This window comes from Salvelinus fontinalis, chromosome 6 (genome assembly GCF_029448725.1).
Source record: "Salvelinus fontinalis isolate EN_2023a chromosome 6, ASM2944872v1, whole genome shotgun sequence".
Lineage (NCBI taxonomy): Eukaryota > Metazoa > Chordata > Actinopteri > Salmoniformes > Salmonidae > Salvelinus > Salvelinus fontinalis.
The window spans coordinates 83,959,446-83,978,885 of record NC_074670.1 but is presented as its reverse complement, the minus strand read 5'-3'; the positions used below and the strand labels follow the sequence as shown (position 1 = coordinate 83,978,885).

Below are 19,440 nucleotides of genomic sequence, written 5' to 3'. Positions count from 1 at the left end.
GATGGTTTGGGGTCAGCATGGTGGTGGTAGTGTGATGGTTTGGGGTCAGCATGGTGGTGGTAGTGTGATGGTTTGGGGTCAGCATGGTGGTGGTAGTGTGATGGTTTGGGGTCAGCATGGTGGTGTGATTGTTAGGGGTCAGCATGGTGGTGGTAGTGTGATGCTTTGGGGTCAGCATGGTGGTGGTAGTGTGATGCTTTGGGGTCAGCATAGTGGTGGTAGTGTGATGGTTTGGGGTCAGCATGGTGGTGGTAGTGGGATGGTTTGGGGTCAGCATGGTGGTGGTAGTAGTGTGATGGTTTGGGGTCCAGCATGGTGGTGGTAGTAGTGTGATGGTTTGGGGGTCAGCATGGTGGTGGTAGTAGTGTGATGGTTTGGGGTCAGCATGGTGGTGGTAGTAGTGTGATGGTTTGGGGTCAGCATGGTGGTGGTAGTAGTGTGATGGTTTGGGGTCAGCATGGTGGTGGTAGTAGTGTGATGGTTTGGGGTCAGCATGGTGGTGGTAGTAGTGTGATGGTTTGGGGTCAGCATGGTGGTGGTAGTAGTGTGATGGTTTGGGGTCAGCATGGTGGTGGTAGTGTGATGGTTTGGGGTCAGCATGGTGGTGGTAGTGTGATGGTTTGGGGTCAGCATGGTGGTGGTAGTGTGATGGTTTGGGGTCAGCATGGTGGTGGTAGTGTGATGGTTTGGGGTCAGCATGGTGGTGGTAGTGTGATGGTTTGGGGTCAGCATGGTGGTGGTAGTGTGATGGTTTGGGGTCAGCATGGTGGTAGTAGTGTGATGGTTTGGGGTCAGCATGGTGGTGGTAGTGTGATGGTTTGGGGTCAGCATGGTGGTGGTAGTGTGATGGTTTGGGGTCAGCATGGTGGTGGTAGTGTGATGGTTTGGGGTCAGCGTGGTGGTTGTAGTGTGATGGTTTGGGGTCAGCGTGGTGGTGGTGGGATGGTTTGGGGTCAGCATGGTGGTGGTAGTGTGATGGTTTGGGGGTCGGCATGGTGGTGGTAGTGTGATGGTTTGGGGTCAGCATGGTGGTGGTAGTGTGATGGTTTGGGGTCAGCATGGTGGTGGTAGTGTGATGGTTTGGGGTCAGCATGGTGGTGGTAGTGTGATGGTTTGGGGTCAGCGTGGTGGTTGTAGTGTGATGGTTTGGGGTCAGCGTGGTGGTGGTGGGATGGTTTGGGGTCAGCATGGTGGTGGTAGTGTGATGGTTTGGGGGTCGGCATGGTGGTGGTAGTGTGATGGTTTGGGGTCAGCATGGTGGTGGTAGTGTGATGGTTTGGGGTCAGCATGGTGGTGGTAGTGCGATGGTTTGGGGTCAGCATGGTGGTGGTAGTGCGATGGTTTGGGGTCAGCATGGTGGTGGTAGTGCGATGGTTTGGGGTCAGCATGGTGGTGGTAGTGCGATGGTTTGGGGTCAGCATGGTGGTGGTAGTGTGATGGTTTGGGGTCAGCATGGTGGTGGTAGTGTGATGGTTTGGGGTCAGCATGGTGGTGGTAGTAGTGTGATGGTTTGGGGTCAGCATGGTGGTGGTAGTAGTGTGATGGTTTGGGGTCCAGCATGGTGGTGGTAGTGGGATGGTTTGGGGTCAGCATGGCGGTGGTAGTAGTGTGATGGTTTGGGGTCAGCACGGCGGTGGTAGTGTGATGGTTTGGGGTCAGCACGGCGGTGGTAGTGTGATGGTTTGGGGTCAGCACGGCGGTGGTAGTGTGATGGTTTGGGGGTCAGCACGGTGGTGGTAGTGTGATGGTTTGGGGTCAGCACGGTGGTGGTAGTGTGATGGTTTGGGGCCAGCATGGTGGTGGTAGTGTGATGGTTTGGGGCCAGCATGGTGGTGGTAGTGTGATGGTTTGGGGTCAGCATGGTGGTGGTAGTGTGATGGTTTGGGGTCAGCATGGTGGTGGTAGTGTGATGGTTTGGGGTCAGCATGGTGGTGGTAGTGTGATGGTTTGGGGTCAGCATGGTGGTGGTAGTGTGATGGTTTGGGGTCAGCATGGTGGTGGTAGTGTGATGGTTTGGGGTCCAGCATGGTGGTGGTGGTGTGATGGTTTGGGGTCAGCATGGTGGTGGTAGTAGTGTGATGGTTTGGGGTCAGCATGGTGGTGGTAGTAGTGTGATGGTTTGGGGTCAGCATGGTGGTGGTAGTAGTGTGATGGTTTGGGGTCAGCATGGTGGTGGTGGTAGTGTGATGGTTTGGGGTCAGCATGGTGGTGGTAGTGTGATGGTTTGGGGTCAGCATGGTGGTGGTAGTGTGATGGTTTGGGGTCAGCATGGTGGTGGTAGTGTGATGGTTTGGGGTCAGCATGGTGGTGGTAGTGTGATGGTTTGGGGTCAGCATGGTGGTGGTAGTGTGATGGTTTGGGGTCAGCATGGTGGTGGTAGTGTGATGGTTTGGGGTCAGCATGGTGGTAGTAGTGTGATAGTTTGGGGTCAGCATGGTGGTGGTAGTAGTGTGATGGTTTGGGGTCCAGCATGGTGGTGGTAGTGGGATGGTTTGGGGTCAGCATGGTGGTGGTAGTGTGATGGTTTGGGGTCAGCATGGTGGTGGTAGTGTGATGGTTTGGGGTCAGCATGGTGGTGGTGGTAGTGTGATGGTTTGGGGTCAGCATGGTGGTGGTGGTAGTGTGATGGTTTGGGGTCAGCATGGTGGTGGTGGTAGTGTGATGGTTTGGGGTCAGCATGGTGGTGGTAGTGGGATGGTTTGGGGTCAGCATGGTGGTGGTAGTGTGATGGTGTGGGGTCAGCATGGTGGTGGTAGTGTGATGGTTTGGGGTCAGCATGGTGGTGGTAGTGTGATGGTTTGGGGTCAGCATGGTGGTGGTAGTGTGATGGTTTGGGGTCAGCATGGTGGTGGTAGTGTGATGGTTTGGGGTCAGCATGGTGGTGGTAGTGTGATGGTTTGGGGGTCGGCATGGTGGTGGTAGTGTGATGGTTTGGGGGTCAGCATGGTGGTGGTAGTGTGATGGTTTGGGGTCAGCATGGTGGTGGTAGTGTGATGTTTGGGGTCAGCATGGTGGTGGTAGTGTGATGGTTTGGGGTCAGCATGGTGGTGGTAGTGTGATGGTTTGGGGTCCAGCATGGTGGTGGTAGTGGGATGGTTTGGGGTCAGCATGGTGGTGGTAGTGTGATGGTTTGAGGTCAGCATGGTGGTGGTAGTGTGATGTGTGGGGTCAGCATGGTGGTGGTAGTGTGATGGTTTAGGGTCAGCATGGTGGTGGTAGTGTGATGGTTTGGGGTCAGCATGGTGGTGGTAGTGTGATGGTTTGGGGTCAGCATGGTGGTGGTAGTGTGATGGTTTGGGGTCAGCACGGTGGTGGTAGTGTGATGGTTTGGGGTCAGCATGGTGGTGGTAGTGTGATGGTTTGCTGCCTCAGGACCTGGACGACTTGCCTTAATAGAAGGAACCATGAATTCTGCTCTGTATCAGAGAATCGTACAGGCGAATGACAGACCATCCGTCTCTGAGCTGAAGCACAGCTGAATCATTGTAGCAAGACAATAATCCAAAACACAATAAAACTGTACATGAAAATGGTTAAAAAGCAACAAATTTCAAGTTTTGGAATGGCCTAGTCAAAGTCCAGACCTAATCCCATATGAGATGTTTTGACAGGACTTGAAACGGGCAGTTCATGCTTGAAAATGTTGCTAAGTTAAAGCAGTACTGCATGGCAGAGTAGGCCCAAATTCCTGCACGGCGATGTGAGAGACTGGTCAACGACTACAGGAAGTGTTTGGTTGGCGTCATTGCAGCTACAGTAAATTCCTCCACGGCGATGTGAGAGACTGGTCAACGACTACAGGAAGTGTTTGGTTGGCGTCATTGCAGCTACAGTAAATTCCTCCACGGCGATGTGAGAGACTGGTCAACGACTACAGGAAGTGTTTGGTTGGCGTCATTGCAGCTACAGTAAATTCCTCCACGGCGATGTGAGAGACTGGTCAACGACTACAGGAAGTGTTTGGTTGGCGTCATTGCAGGTAAACGTGGCACAACCAGTTATTGAATGTAAGGGAGCGATTAATTTACACACAGGGGAATTGGGTGTTGTATAACGTTAATTAAATAAGTATCAATATGTGTTGAAATTTGTAAAGACAGGTTCCCTTTTTCTAATATTATATATATATAATAATATTATATCTAATATTAGGTTTTGGTTGAAGATTTGATAACACTCAGCATCAAAAATATGCACAAATAGAGAAAATAAGAAAGGGGGGGAAAAACTTTTTCAAAGCACTGTATAGCAACCGTATTCCCCCTGTATAGCAACCGTATTCCCCCTGTATAGCAACCGTATTCCCCCTGTACATCACAACCGTATTCCCCCTGTATATCACAACCGTATTCCCCCTGTATATCACAACCGTATTCCCCCTGTATATCACAACCGTATCCCCCCCTGTATATCACAACCGTATTCCCCCCGTACATCACAACCGTATATCACAACCGTACATCACAACCGTACTCCCCCTGTATAGCAACCGTATTCCCCCTGTATAGCAACCGTATTCCCCCTGTACATCACAACCGTACTCCCCCTGTATAGCAACCGTATTCCCCCTGTATATCAACCGTATTCCCCCTGTACATCACAACCGTATATCACAACCGTATTCCCCCTGTATAGCAACCGTATTCCCCCTGTATATCAACCGTATTCCCCCTGTATATCAACCGTATTCCCCCCCGTATATCACAACCGTATTCCCCCCGTACATCACAACCGTATTCCCCCTGTATATCAACAGTATTCCCCCTGTATAGCAACCGTATCCCCCCTGTATATCACAACCGTATTCCCCCTGTATATCACAACCGTATTCCCCCTGTACATCACAACCGTATTCCCCCTGTACATCACAACCGTATTCCCCCTGTATATCACAACCGTATCCCCCCCTGTATATCACAACCGTATTCCCCCCGTACATCACAACCGTATATCACAACCGTATTCCCCCTGTATATCACAACCGTATTCCCCCTGTATATCACAACCGTATTCTCCCTGTACATCACAACCGTATTCCCCCTGTATATCACAACCGTATTCCCCCTGTATAGCAACCGTATTCCCCCTGTACATGACAACCGTATTCCCCCTGTATATCACAACCGTATTCCCCCTGTATATCACAACCGTATTCCCCCTGTACATCACAACCGTATATCACAACCGTATTCCCCCTGTATATCACAACCGTATTCCCCTTGTATATCACAACCGTATTCCCCCTGTACATCACAACCGTATTCCCCCTGTATAGCAACCGTATTCCCCCTGTACATCACAACCGTATATCACAACCGTATTTCCCCCGTATATCACAACCGTATTTCCCCCGTATATCACAACCGTATTCCCCCTGTACATCACAACCGTATTCCCCCTGTATATCACAACCGTATTCCCCCTGTATAGCAACCGTATTCCCCCCGTACATCACAACCGTATTCCCCCCGTACATCACAACCGTATTCCCCCCGTACATCACAACCGTATTCCCCCCGTACATCACAACCGTATTCCCCCTGTATAGCAACCGTATTCCCCCTGTATAGCAACCGTATTCCCCCTGTATAGCAACCGTATTCCCCTGTATAGCACAACCGTATTCTCGCTGTATAGCAACCGTATTCCCCTGTATAGCAACCGTATTCCCCCTGTATAGCAACCGTATTCCCCCTGTATAGCAACCGTATTCCCCCTGTATAGCAACGTATTCCCCCTGTATAGCAACCGTATTCCCCCTGTATAGCAACCGTATTCCCCCTGTACATCAAAACCGTATTCCCCCTGTATATCACAACCGTATTCCCCCTGTATATCACAATCGTATTCCCCCTGTATATCACAACCGTATCCCCCTGTAAATCACAACCGTATGTATTCAACCTGTATATCACAACCGTATTCCCCCTGTATAGCAACCGTATTCCCCCTGTATATCACAACCGTATATCACAACCATATTCCCCCTGTATATCACAACCGTATTCCCCCTGTATATCACAACCGTATTCCCCCTGTATATCACAACCGTATCCCCCCTGTATATCACAACCGTATATCACAACCATATTCCCCCTGTATATCACAACCGTATTCCCCCTGTATATCACAACCGTACTCCCCCTGTATATCACAACCGTACTCCCCCTGTATATCACAACCGTACTCCCCCTGTATATCACAACCGTATTCCCCCTGTATATCACAACCGTATTCCCCCTGTATATCACAACCGTACTCCCCCTGTATATCACAACCGTACTCCCCCTGTATATCACAACCGTACTCCCCCTGTATAGCAACCGTATTCCCCCTGTACATCACAACCGTATATCACAACCGTATTCCCCCTGTATAGCAACCGTATCCCCCTGTATATCACAACCGTATTCCCCCTGTATAGCAACCGTATTCCCCCTGTATATCACAACCGTATTCCCCCTGTATATCACAACCGTATTCCCCCTGTATAGCAAACGTATTCCCCCTGTATAGCAACCGTATCCCCCTGTACATCACAACCGTATTCCCCCTGTATAGCAACCGTATTCCCCCTGTACATCACAACCGTATTCCCCCTGTATAGCAAACGTATTCCCCCTGTATAGCAACCGTATCCCCCCTGTATATCACAACCGTATTCCCCCTGTATAGCAACCGTATTCCCCCTGTACATCACAACCGTATATCACAACCGTATTCCCCCTGTATATCACAACCGTATTTCCCCCTGTACATCACAACCGTATTCCCCCTGTATATCACAACCGTATTCCCCCTGTATATCACAACCGTATTCCCCCTGTATATCACAACCGTATTCCCCCTGTATATCACAACCGTATCCCCCCTGTACATCACAACCGTATATCACAACCGTATTCCCCCTGTATATCACAACCGTATTCCCCCTGTATATCACAACCGTACTCCCCCTGTATATCACAACCGTACTCCCCCTGTATATCACAACCGTACTCCCCCTGTATATCACAACCGTACTCCCCCTGTATAGCAACCGTATTCCCCCTGTACATCACAACCGTATATCACAACCGTATTCCCCCTGTATAGCAACCGTATCCCCCTGTATATCACAACCGTATTCCCCCTGTATATCACAACCGTATTCCCCCTGTATATCACAACCGTATTCCCCCTGTATAGCAAACGTATTCCCCCTGTATAGCAACCGTATCCCCCTGTACATCACAACCGTATTCCCCCTGTATAGCAACCGTATTCCCCCTGTACATCACAACCGTATTCCCCCTGTATAGCAAACGTATTCCCCCTGTATAGCAACCGTATCCCCCCTGTATATCACAACCGTATTCCCCCTGTACATCACAACCGTATATCACAACCGTATTCCCCCTGTATATCACAACCGTATTTCCCCCTGTATATCACAACCGTATTCCCCCTGTATATCACAACCGTATTCCCCCTGTATATCACAACCGTATTTCCCCCGTATATCACAACCGTATTTCCCCCGTATATCACAACCGTATTTCCCCCGTATATCACAACCGTATTTCCCCCGTATATCACAACCGTATTTCCCCCGTATATCACAACCGTATTCCCCCTGTATATCACAACCGTATTCCCCCTGTATATCACAACCGTATTCCCCCTGTATATCACAACCGTATTCCCCCTGTATATCACAACCGTATTTCCCCCGTATATCACAACCGTATTTCCCCCGTATATCACAACCGTATTTCCCCCGTATATCACAACCGTATTTCCCCCGTATATCACAACCGTATTCCCCCTGTACATCACAACCGTATTCCCCCTGTATATCACAACCGTATTCCCCCTGTATATCACAACCGTATATCACAACCGTACTCCCCCTGTATATCACAACCGTATTCCCCCCGTACATCACAACCGTATTCCCCCTGTATATCACAACCATACTCCCCCTGTATATCACAACCGTATTCCCCCCGTATATCACAACCGTATCCCCCTGTATATCACAACCGTATTCCCCCTGTATATCACAACCGTATCCCCCCTGTATATCACAACCGTATCCCCCTGTACATCACAACCGTATTCCCCCTGTACATCACAACCGTATATCACAACCGTATTCCCCCTGTATATCACAACCGTATTCCCCCTGTATATCACAACCGTATTTCCCCCGTATATCACAACCGTATTCCCCCTGTATAGCAACCGTATTCCCCCTGTACATCACAACCGTATTCCCCCTGTATATCACAACCGTATTCCCCCTGTATAGCAACCGTATTCCCCCCGTACATCACAACCGTATTCCCCCCGTACATCACAACCGTATTCCCCCCGTACATCACAACCGTATTCCCCCTGTACATCACAACCGTATTCCCCCTGTATAGCAACCGTATTCCCCCTGTATAGCAACCGTATTCCCCCTGTTTAGCAACCGTATTCCCCCTGTACAGCACAACCGTATTCTCCCTGTATAGCAACCGTATTCCCCTGTATAGCAACCGTATTCCCCCTGTATAGCAACCGTATTCCCCCTGTATAGCAACCGTATTCCCCCTGTATAGCAACGTATTCCCCCTGTATAGCAACCGTATTCCCCCTGTATAGCAACCGTATTCCCCCTGTATAGCAACCGTATTCCCCCTGTACATCAAAACCGTATTCCCCCTGTATATCACAACCGTATTCCCCCTGTATAGCAACCGTATTCCCCCTGTATAGCAACCGTATTCCCCCTGTATAGCAACCGTATTCCCCCTGTATATCACAACCGTATATCACAACCGTATTCCCCCTGTACATCACAACCGTATTCCCCCTGTACATCACAACCGTATTCCCCCTGTATATCACAACCGTATTCCCCCTGTATATCACAACCGTACTCCCCCTGTATATCACAACCGTACTCCCCCTGTATATCACAACCGTATTCCCCCTGTATAGCAACCGTATTCCCCCTGTATAGCAACCGTATTCCCCCTGTATATCACAACCGTATTCCCCCTGTACATCACAACCGTATCCCCCCTGTACATCACAACCGTTTTCCCCCTGTATATCACAACCGTATTCCCCCTGTATATCACAACCGTATATCACAACCGTATTCCCCCTGTATATCACAACCGTATTCCCCCTGTATATCACAACCGTATTCCCCCTGTATATCACAACCGTATTCCCCCTGTATATCACAACCGTACTCCCCCTGTATATCACAACCGTACTCCCCCTGTATATCACAACCGTACTCCCCCTGTATATCACAACCGTACTCCCCCTGTATAGCAACCGTATTCCCCCTGTACATCACAACCGTATTCCCCCTGTATATCACAACCGTATTCCCCCTGTATATCACAACCGTATTCCCCCTGTATATCACAACCGTATTCCCCTGTATATCACAACCGTATTCCCCCTGTATATCACAACCGTATTCCCCCTGTATAGCAACCGTATCCCCCTGTATATCACAACCGTATTCCCCCTGTACATCACAACCGTATCCCCCTGTATATCACAACCGTATTCCCCCTGTATATCACAACCGTATCCCCCTGTATATCACAACCGTATTCCCCTGTACATCACAACCGTATCCCCCTGTATATCACAACCGTATTCCCCCTGTACATCACAACCGTATCCCCCTGTATATCACAACCGTATTCCCCCTGTATATCACAACCGTATTCTCCCTGTACATGACAACCGTATATCACAACCGTATTCCCCCTGTACATCACAACCGTATTCCCCCTGTATAGCAACCGTATTCCCCCTGTATAGCAACCGTATTCCCCCTGTATATCACAACCGTATTCTCCCTGTACATCACAACCGTATTCCCCCTGTATATCAACCGTATTCCCCCTGTATATCACAACCGTATTCCCCCTGTATATCGCAACCGTATTCCCCCTGTATAGCAACCGTATTCCCCCTGTATATCACAACCGTATTCCCCCTGTACATCACAACCGTATCCCCCCTGTACATCACAACCGTTTTCCCCCTGTATATCACAACCGTATTCCCCCTGTATATCACAACCGTATATCACAACCGTATTCCCCCTGTATATCACAACCGTATTCCCCCTGTATATCACAACCGTATTCCCCCTGTATATCACAACCGTATTCCCCCTGTATATCACAACCGTATTCCCCCTAAGCACAGGCAAAATCCTAGAGGAAAACCTGGTCCAATCTGCTTTACAACAGACACTGGGAGACAAATTCACCTTTCAACAGGACAATAGCCAAAAACACAAGGCCAAATAAACACTGGGGTTGCTTACCAAGACGACATTGAATGTTCCGGAGTGACCGAGTTACAGTTTTGACTTAATAACGGCTTGGAAATCTATGGTAAAGACTTAAAAATAACTGTCTGGCAATCACCAACTTGACAGAGCTTGAAGAATCTTTTAAAGAATCATGTGCAAATATTGTACAATCCAAGTGTGCAAAGCTCTTAAGAGGCTCCCAGCTGTAATCAATCAAGTTCAATCAATCAATTTTATTTTATATAGCCCTTCGTACATCAGCTAATATCTCGAAGTGCTGTACAGAAACCCAGCCTAAAACCCCAAACAGCAAGCAATGCAGGTGTAGAAGCACGGTGGCTAGGAAAAACTCCCTAGAAAGGCCAAAACCTAGGAAGAAACCTAGAGAGGAACCAGGTTATGAGGGGTGGCCAGTCCTCTTCTGGCTGTGCCGGGTGGAGATTATAACAGAACTATGCCAAGATGTTCAAAATGTTCATAAGTGACAAGCATGGTCAAATAATAATCAGGAGTAATTTTCAGTTGGCTTTCATAGCCGGTCATTAAGAGTTGAAAACAGCAGGTCTGGGACAGGTGGCCGCTGCCAAAATACGTATTGACTCAGGGGTGTGAATACTTACGTAAATTAGATATTTCTGTATTTCATTTTCAATACATTTGCAAAAATGTCTAATGACACGTTTTCATTATGGGGATTTGTGGGTAGATGTGTCAGAATACAATTCAATCCATGTTGAATTCAGGCTGTAACAACAAAACAAGTCAAGTGGTATAAATACTTTCTGAAGGAACTGTATATATTTTCAAATTAGTGCCAATTTTTTGGCTCACAAATTGATTTTGACAAACAAATCGTAAAAAAACATCCCGATGCGACCTTTCAGCCAAAACGCTTGCCCCCCTGCCTCCGGACTTCCTCTCCCTGCGAGCCCACCTCCCTGCCTGCCCCTGGACTTCCTCTCCCTGCGAGCCCACCTCCCTCCCTGCCCCCGGACTTCCTCTCCCTGCGAGCCCACCTCCCTCCCTGCCCCCGGACTTCCTCTCCCTGCGAGCCCACCTCCCTCCCTGCCCCCGGACTTCCTCTCCCTGCGAGCCCACCTCCCTGCCCCCGGACTTCCTCTCCCCTCTGCGAGCCCACCTCCCTCCCTGCCCCCGGACTTCCTCTCCCCTCTGCGAGCCCACCTCCCTCCCTGCCCCCGGACTTCCTCTCCCTGCGAGCCCACCTCCCTCCCTGCCCCCGGACTTCCTCTCCCTGCGAGCCCACCTCCCTGCCTGCCCCCGGACTTCCTCTCCCTGCGAGCCCACCTCCCTCCCTGCCCCCGGACTTCCTCTCCCTGCGAGCCCACCTCCCTCCCTGCCCCCGGACTTCCTCTCCCTGCGAGCCCACCTCCCTCCCTGCCCCCGGACTTCCTCTCCCTGCGAGCCCACCTCCCTGCCCCCGGACTTCCTCTCCCCTCTGCGAGCCCACCTCCCTCCCTGCCCCCGGACTTCCTCTCCCCTCTGCGAGCCCACCTCCCTCCCTGCCCCCGGACTTCCTCTCCCTGCGAGCCCACCTCCCTCCCTGCCCCCAGACTTCCTCTCCCTGCGAGCCCACCTCCCTCCCTGCCCCCGGACTTCCTCTCCCCTCTGCGAGCCCACCTCCCTCCCTGCCCCCGGACTTCCTCTCCCAGCGAGCTCACCTCCCTGCCTGCCCCCAGACTTCCTCTCCCAGCGAGCCCACCTCCCTGCCTGCCCCCAGACTTCCTCTCCCTGCGAGCCCACCTCCCTCCCTGCCCCCGGACTTCCTCTCCCCTCTGCGAGCCCACCTCCCTCCCTGCCCCCAGACTTCCTCTCCCTGCGAGCCCACCTCCCTGCCTGCCCCCAGACTTCCTCTCCCTGCGAGCCCACCTCCCTGCCTGCCCCCAGACTTCCTCTCCCTGCGAGCCCACCTCCCTGCCTGCCCCCAGACTTCCTCTCCCTGCGAGCCCACCTCCCTCCCTGCCCCCTGACTTCCTCTCCCTGCGAGCCCACCTCCCTCCCTGCCCCCGGACTTCCTCTCCCTGCTAGCCCACCTCCCTCCCTGCCCCCGGACTTCCTCTCCCTGCGAGCCCACCTCCCTCCCTGCCCCCGGACTTCCTCTCCCTGCGAGCCCTCCTCCCTCCCTGCCCCCTGGACTTCCTCTCCCTGCGAGCCCACCTCCCTGCCTGCCCCCAGACTTCCTCTCCCTGCGAGCCCTCCTCCCTCCCTGCCCCCGGACTTCCTCTCCCTGCGAGCCCACCTCCCTCCCTGCCCCCGGACTTCCTCTCCCTGCGAGCCCACCTCCCTCCCTGCCCCCGGACTTCCTCTCCCTGCGAGCCCTCCTCCCTCCCTGCCCCCTGGACTTCCTCTCCCAGCGAGCCCACCTCCCTGCCTGCCCCCGGACTTCCTCTCCCCTCTGCGAGCCCACCTCCATCAGACTCAAACCATGAACTTTCTAACGACTGTCCATCATGTTGATTTTTCTAAGTTGCATCTATTTTTGTTGTTGTTACTTATAAAGCGCTTTGAGATTAGTGTAATGAAAGTACGTAATGAATAGCGCTATTAAAGTTTAATAAATTATTATTACTTTAGACCAGAAACCCATGGGCCCTGGTCTAAAGTAGTGCACTATATAGGGAATAGGGCCCTGGCCTAAAGTAGTGCACTATATAGGGAATAGGGCCCTGGCCTAAAGTAGTGCACTATATAGGGAATAGGGCTCTGGTCTAAAGTAGTGCACTATATAGGGCATAGGGCCCTGGTCTAAAGTAGTGTACTATATAGGGAATAGGGCCCTGGTCTAAAGTAGTGCACTATATAGGGAATAGGGCCCTGGCCTAAAGTAGTGCACTATATAGGGAATAGGGCCCTGGTCTAAAGTAGTGCACTATATAGGGAATAGGGCTCGGGTCAAAAGTAGTGCACTATATAGGGAATAGGGCCCTGGTCTAAAGTAGTGCACTATATAGGGAATAGGGCCCTGGTCTAAAGTAGTGCACTATATAGGGAATAGGGCCCTGGTCTAAAGTAGTGCACTATATAGGGAATAGGGCCCTGGTCTAAAGTAGTGCACTATATAGGGTGTAGGGCCCTGGTCTAAAGTAGTGCTCTATATAGGGAATAGGGCCCTGGTCTATAGTAGTACCACTATATAGGGAATAGGGCCCTGGTCTAAAGTAGTGCACTATATAGGGAATAGGGCCCTGGTCTAAAGTAGTGCACTATATAGGGAATAGGGCCCTGGTCTAAAGTAGTGCACTATATAGGGAATAGGGCCCTGGTCTAAAGTAGTGCACTATATAGGGAATAGGGCCCTGGTCTAAAGTAGTGCACTATATAGGGTGTAGGGCCCTGGTCTAAAGTAGTGCTCTATATAGGGAATAGGGCCCTGGTCTATAGTAGTACCACTATATAGGGAATAGGGCCCTGGTCTAAAGTAGTGCACTATATAGGGAATAGGGCCCTGGTCTAAAGTAGTGCACTATATAGGGAATAGGATCCTGGTCTAAAGTAGTGCACTATATAGGGTGTAGGGCCCTGGTCTAAAGTAGTGCACTATATAGGGAATAGGGCTCTGGTCTAAAGTAGTGCACTATATAGGGAATAGGGCCCTGGTCTAAAGTAGTGCACTATATAGGGAATAGGGCCCTGGTCTAAAGCAGTGCACTATATAGGGAATAGGGCCCTGGTCTAAAGTAGTGCACTATATAGGGAATAGGGCTCTGGTCTAAAGTAGTGCACTATATAGGGAATAGGGCCCTGGTCTAAAGTAGTGCACTATATAGGGAATAGGGCCCTGGTCTAAAGTAGTGCACTATTTAGGGAATAGGGCCCTGGTCTACAGTAGTGCACTATATAGGGAATAGGGCCCTGGTCTAAAGTAGTGCACTATATAGGGAATAGGGCCCTGGTCTACAGTAGTGCACTATATAGGGAATAGGGCCCTGGTCTAAAGTAGTGCACTATATAGGGTGTAGGGAGCCATTTGGGACTCAGGCGAAGGTACTCACCATGCGTGGGTGCTGCCTCTGGAGAGGGAGAAACTGGCTGAGACGAGTAAGGTGAGGAGGCTGGTGGTGGGGGGGCGGCCCCGCAGGGTTGGGGTGCAATATAAAATGTTCGCTGGAGATCAGGGGTGGAAAAGCTTGGTAAGACACTGGCAAATGCTGCATTGTACAGGCTTGGATGAGCTAGAAAAATATATAGAGAGAGAGAGAAAAACACAGAACACACTGTTAATAACAGAAATGGTAGTAGTAAACGGTGGTGAACCGTTCAGAACAAGACCGACAGGGCCGTCCTCAAGAAACCAATTCTACATAAATCAAAGCAGTAAAGTTATAATAATCTATGGACTAAAAGGCTAGAGTCATAAAAGGCTAGAGTCATACCCATAGATCTAGGATCTATGGGTATGACTCTAGGATCTATGGGTATGACTCTAGGATCTATGGGTATGACTCTAGGATCTATGGGTATGACTCTAGGATCTATGGGTATGACTCTAGGATCTATGGGTATGACTCTAGGATCTATGGGTATGACTCTAGGATCTATGGGTATGACTCTAGGATCTATGGGTATGACTCTAGGATCTATGGGTATGACTCTAGGATCTATGGGTATGACTCTAGGATCTATGGGTATGACTCTAGGATCTATGGGTATGACTCTAGGATCTATGGGTATGACTCTAGGATCTATGGGTATGACTCTAGGATCTATGGGTATGACTCTAGGATCTATGGGTATGACTCTAGGATCTATGGGTATGACTCTAGGATCTATGGGTATGACTCTAGGATCTATGGGTATGACTCTAGGATCTATGGGTATGACTCTAGGATCTATGGGTATGACTCTAGGATCTATGGGTATGACTCTAGGATCTATGGGTATTACTCTATGATCTATGGGTATTACCGGCCATCTACGGGCCAATCCTTACGCCACACCAACACACGAACAAGAGTGAATATGTCCACAGCTCAGATGCAATGATGTCAAGAATATTAGCAAATATGGCGCTGCTAAACAGCATGAGAAAGACAGTGTCGGAAGGGGTGCTACATCGACAGTGAACGACTGAAGTGGTATGGCGTGTTGTCGGCGGTGGAGTGGCGTGTTGTCGGCGGTGGAGTGGCGTGTTGTCGGCGGTGGAGCGGCGTGTTGTCGGCGGTGGAGCGGCGTGTTGTCGGGGGTTGAGTGGCGTGTTGTCGGCGGTGGTGTGGCGTGTTGTCGGCGGTGGAGTGGCGTGTTGTCGGCGGTGGTGTGGCGTGTTGCCGGCCGTTGAGCGGCGTGTTGCCGGCCGTTGAGCGGCGTGTTGTCGGCGGTTGAGCGGCGTGTTGCCGGCCGTTGAGCGGCGTGTTGCCGGCCGTTGAGCGGCGTGTTGCCGGCCGTTGAGCGGCGTGTTGTCGGGAGTTGAGCGGCGTGTTGCCGGCCGTTGAGCGGCGTGTTGTCGGGGGTGGAGCGGCGTGTTGCCGGCCGTTGAGCGGCGTGTTGTCGGGAGTTGAGCGGCGTGTTGTCGGCCGTTGAGCGGCGTGTTGTCGGGAGTTGAGCGGCGTGTTGTCGGGGGTTGAGCGGCGTGTTGCCGGCCGTTGAGCGGCGTGTTGTCGGGGTTTGAGCGGCGTGTTGTCGGGAGTTGAGCGGCGTGTTGCCGGGGGTTGAGCGGCGTGTTGCCGGGGGTTGAGCGGCGTGTTGCCGGGGGTTGAGCGGCGTGTTGCCGGCCGTTGAGCGGCGTGTTGTCGGGAGTTGAGCGGCGTGTTGCCGGGGGTTGAGCGGCGTGTTGCCGGGGGTTGAGCGGCGTGTTGTCGGCCGTTGAGTGGCGTGTTGTCGTCATTTGAGTGGCGTGTTGTCGGCCGTTGAGTGGCGTGTTGTCGTCATTTGAGTGGCGTGTTGTCGGCGGTTGAGTGGCGTGTTGTCGGCGGTTGAGTGGCGTGTGTCGGCGGTTGAGTGGCGTGTGTCGGCGGTTGAGTGGCGTGTTGTCGGCGGTTGAGTGGCGTGTTGTCGGCGGTTGAGTGGCGTGTTGCCGGGGGTTGAGCGGCGTGTTGCCGGGGGTTGAGCGGCGTGTTGCCGGCCGTTGAGCGGCGTGTTGTCGGGAGTTGAGCGGCGTGTTGCCGGGGGTTGAGCGGCGTGTTGCCGGGGGTTGAGCGGCGTGTTGCCGGGGGTTGAGCGGCGTGTTGTCGGCCGTTGAGTGGCGTGTTGTCGTCATTTGAGTGGCGTGTTGTCGTCATTTGAGTGGCGTGTTGTCGGCGGTTGAGTGGCGTGTTGTCGGCGGTTGAGTGGCGTGTGTCGGCGGTTGAGTGGCGTGTGTCGGCGGTTGAGTGGCGTGTTGTCGGCGGTTGAGTGGCGTGTTGTCGGCGGTTGAGTGGCGTGTTGCCGGGGGTTGAGCGGCGTGTTGCCGGGGGTTGAGCGGCGTGTTGCCGGCCGTTGAGCGGCGTGTTGTCGGCCGTTGAGTGGCGTGTTGTCGTCATTTGAGTGGCGTGTTGTCGGCCGTTGAGTGGCGTGTTGTCGTCATTTGAGTGGCGTGTTGTCGGCGGTTGAGTGGCGTGTTGTCGGCGGTTGAGTGGCGTGTGTCGGCGGTTGAGTGGCGTGTGTCGGCGGTTGAGTGGCGTGTTGTCGGCGGTTGAGTGGCGTGTTGTCGGCGGTTGAGTGGCGTGTTGTCGGCGGTTGAGTGGCGTGTTGTCGGCGGTTGAGTGGCGTGTTGTCGGCGTTTGAGTGGCGTGTGTCAGTGGTTGAGTGGCGTGTGTTGGTAGTAGGGGTTGGAACCAAAATTATTTTCCAATCGTTTCGGTCTGCACAGAAGCATTATTTTTTAGTTCCGTTTCACTGTTTTGACAAAATAAAGTTCTGAACCGGTTTGAACCCACAAAGAAGTACTGGTTTATATCGTTCTTTTCCTTTTTAAAACTAGAAATACATATATATAATATATTTATTTTACATTTAGCGCTACATTAAATGGCTTCACCAATCAGTGCAGATAGAACAGCTTGCTGTGGAGTGGGTAAGCAATTTAATGTGTATAGGAAAGTCGTTAAGAGCACATTGTATTTTGCATTAACGGCCGAGTTGAATCATAATGAAAAATAAACACACACTGTGCTGACCATGTAGGGCGCGAGATGCAACTGAAGGAGAGGGCAAGAGAGGATGGAGGAAGCTTGCCTTGCAGCGCTGGGCATCTTCTTATGACATCGTTATCTGAATTAGGCCCACACAATTATACCTAGGGAGGAGTGGCTTCTATGGAGAAACTTTGAATATCTGAGTTGGTTTAATGTTTGACCAGAGAAGCTAGCTAGCTAACAAGCTTATGTGTGCAGAGCAGCAATAACATTTAAAACACATCCTACCTTCTTGAAGTTAATAAATCCAATTTGAAACGTGATAATGTTAGTTAATATACTATAGTTAAAAAAAGTAAATCCATTCTTATCCAATTAAACATATCTCCCTAATTTCTGAAATACACCTGTAATGTCATCAGTAGGCTACAGTAACCTACGCTTCAGAGGGGGAGGGGCTACAGTAACCTATGCTTCAGAGGGGGAGGGGCTACAGTAACCTACGCTTCAGAGGGGGAGGGGCTACAGTAACCTACGCTTCAGAGGGGGAGGGGCTACAGTAACCTACGCTTCAGAGGGGGAGGGGCTACAGTAACCTACGCTTCATAGGGGGAGGGGCTACAGTAACCTACGCTTCAGAGGGGGAGGGGCTACAGTAACCTAAGCTTCAGAGGGGGAGGGGCTACAGTAACCTACGCTTCAGAGGGGGAGGGGCTACAGTAACCTACGCTTCAGAGGGGGAGGGGCTACAGTAACCTACGCTTCAGAGGGGGAGGGGCTACAGTAACCTACGCTTCAGAGGGGGAGGGGCTACAGTAACCTACGCTTCAGAGGGGGAGGGGCTACAGTAACCTACGCTTCAGAGGGGGAGGGGCTACAGTAACCTACGCTTCAGAGGGGGAGGGGCTACAGTAACCTACGCTTCAGAGGGGGAGGGGCTACAGTAACCTAAGCTTCAGAGGGGGAGGGGCTACAGTAACCTAAGCTTCAGAGGGGGAGGGGCTACAGTAACCTAAGCTTCAGAGGGGGAGGGGCTACAGTAACCTAAGCTTCAGAGGGGAGGAGCTTTCCAGCTGGCAGGCAGACGCTGGAATAAGTTTCTGAGTGACAGAGTGAGGGATTTGCATAGACGCTTTGTTTGTGATTTTTGTGGGACTAAAAAAAATTGTTATTAACCGGTTCCCAGGCTTTTAAAATAACGATTCTGTTCCGGAACAGTTTAGATCACTTTTGTTTTCGATTTGGGTTCTGATCCTCAAATAATCTTGTTATTTTCCAGTTTTTGGTTCTGTTCCCCCTGAACCAGTTCTAACCCTTGGTTGGTAGTGGTATGATGGGTTGCTGAGGTATGCTAGCTAGTGTGGCTGGAGTGGTTATGGTGTGTAGGTAGCAATGTATTAACAGTGGGTACGGTGCGTAGGAAGCGGTGTATTAACAGTGGGTACGGTGCGTAGGAAGCGGTGTAGTAACAGTGGGTACGGTGCGTAGGAAGCGGTGTAGTAACAGTGGGTACGGTGCGTAGGAAGCGGTGTATTAACAGTGGGTACGGTGCGTAGGAAGCGGTGTATTAACAGTGGGTACGGTGCGTAGGAAGCGGTGTATTAACAGTGGGTACGGTGCGTAGGAAGCGGTGTATTAACAGTGGGTACGGTGCGTAGGAAGCGGTGTATTAACAGTGGGTACGGTGCGTAGGAAGCGATGTAGTAACAGTGGGTACGGTGCGTAGGAAGCGGTGTATTAACAGTGGGTACGGTGCGTAGGAAGCGGTGTATTAACAGCGGGTACGGTGCGTAGGAAGCGGCGTATTAACAGCGGGTACGGTGCGTAGGAAGCGGTGTATTAACAGCGGGTATGGTGCGTAGGAAGCGGTGTATTAACAGCGGGCACGGTGCGTAGGAAGCGGTGTATTAACAGCGGGCACGGTGCGTAGGAAGCGGTGTATTATCAGCGGGTACGGTGCGTAGGAAGCGGTGTATTAACAGTGGGTACGGTGCGTAGGAAGCGGTGTATTAACAGTGGGTACGGTGCGTAGGAAGCCGTGTATTAACAGTG

At 51.4% G+C, this 19,440-nt stretch overlaps 1 protein-coding gene across 7 annotated transcripts in view; it reads right to left on the bottom strand.

The window, feature by feature from the left end:
- Positions 1–19,440, bottom strand: part of LOC129858544 (RING finger protein 44-like) — a 52,081-nt gene that overhangs the window by 18,487 nt on the left and 14,154 nt on the right. For all 7 annotated transcript variants that reach the window (XM_055927860.1, XM_055927858.1, XM_055927855.1 and 4 more), the window contains one exon: positions 14,332–14,511. In XM_055927860.1, coding sequence (XP_055783835.1) covers positions 14,332–14,511 — 180 coding nt within the window. The remainder of the gene's footprint in view (positions 1–14,331; positions 14,512–19,440) is intronic.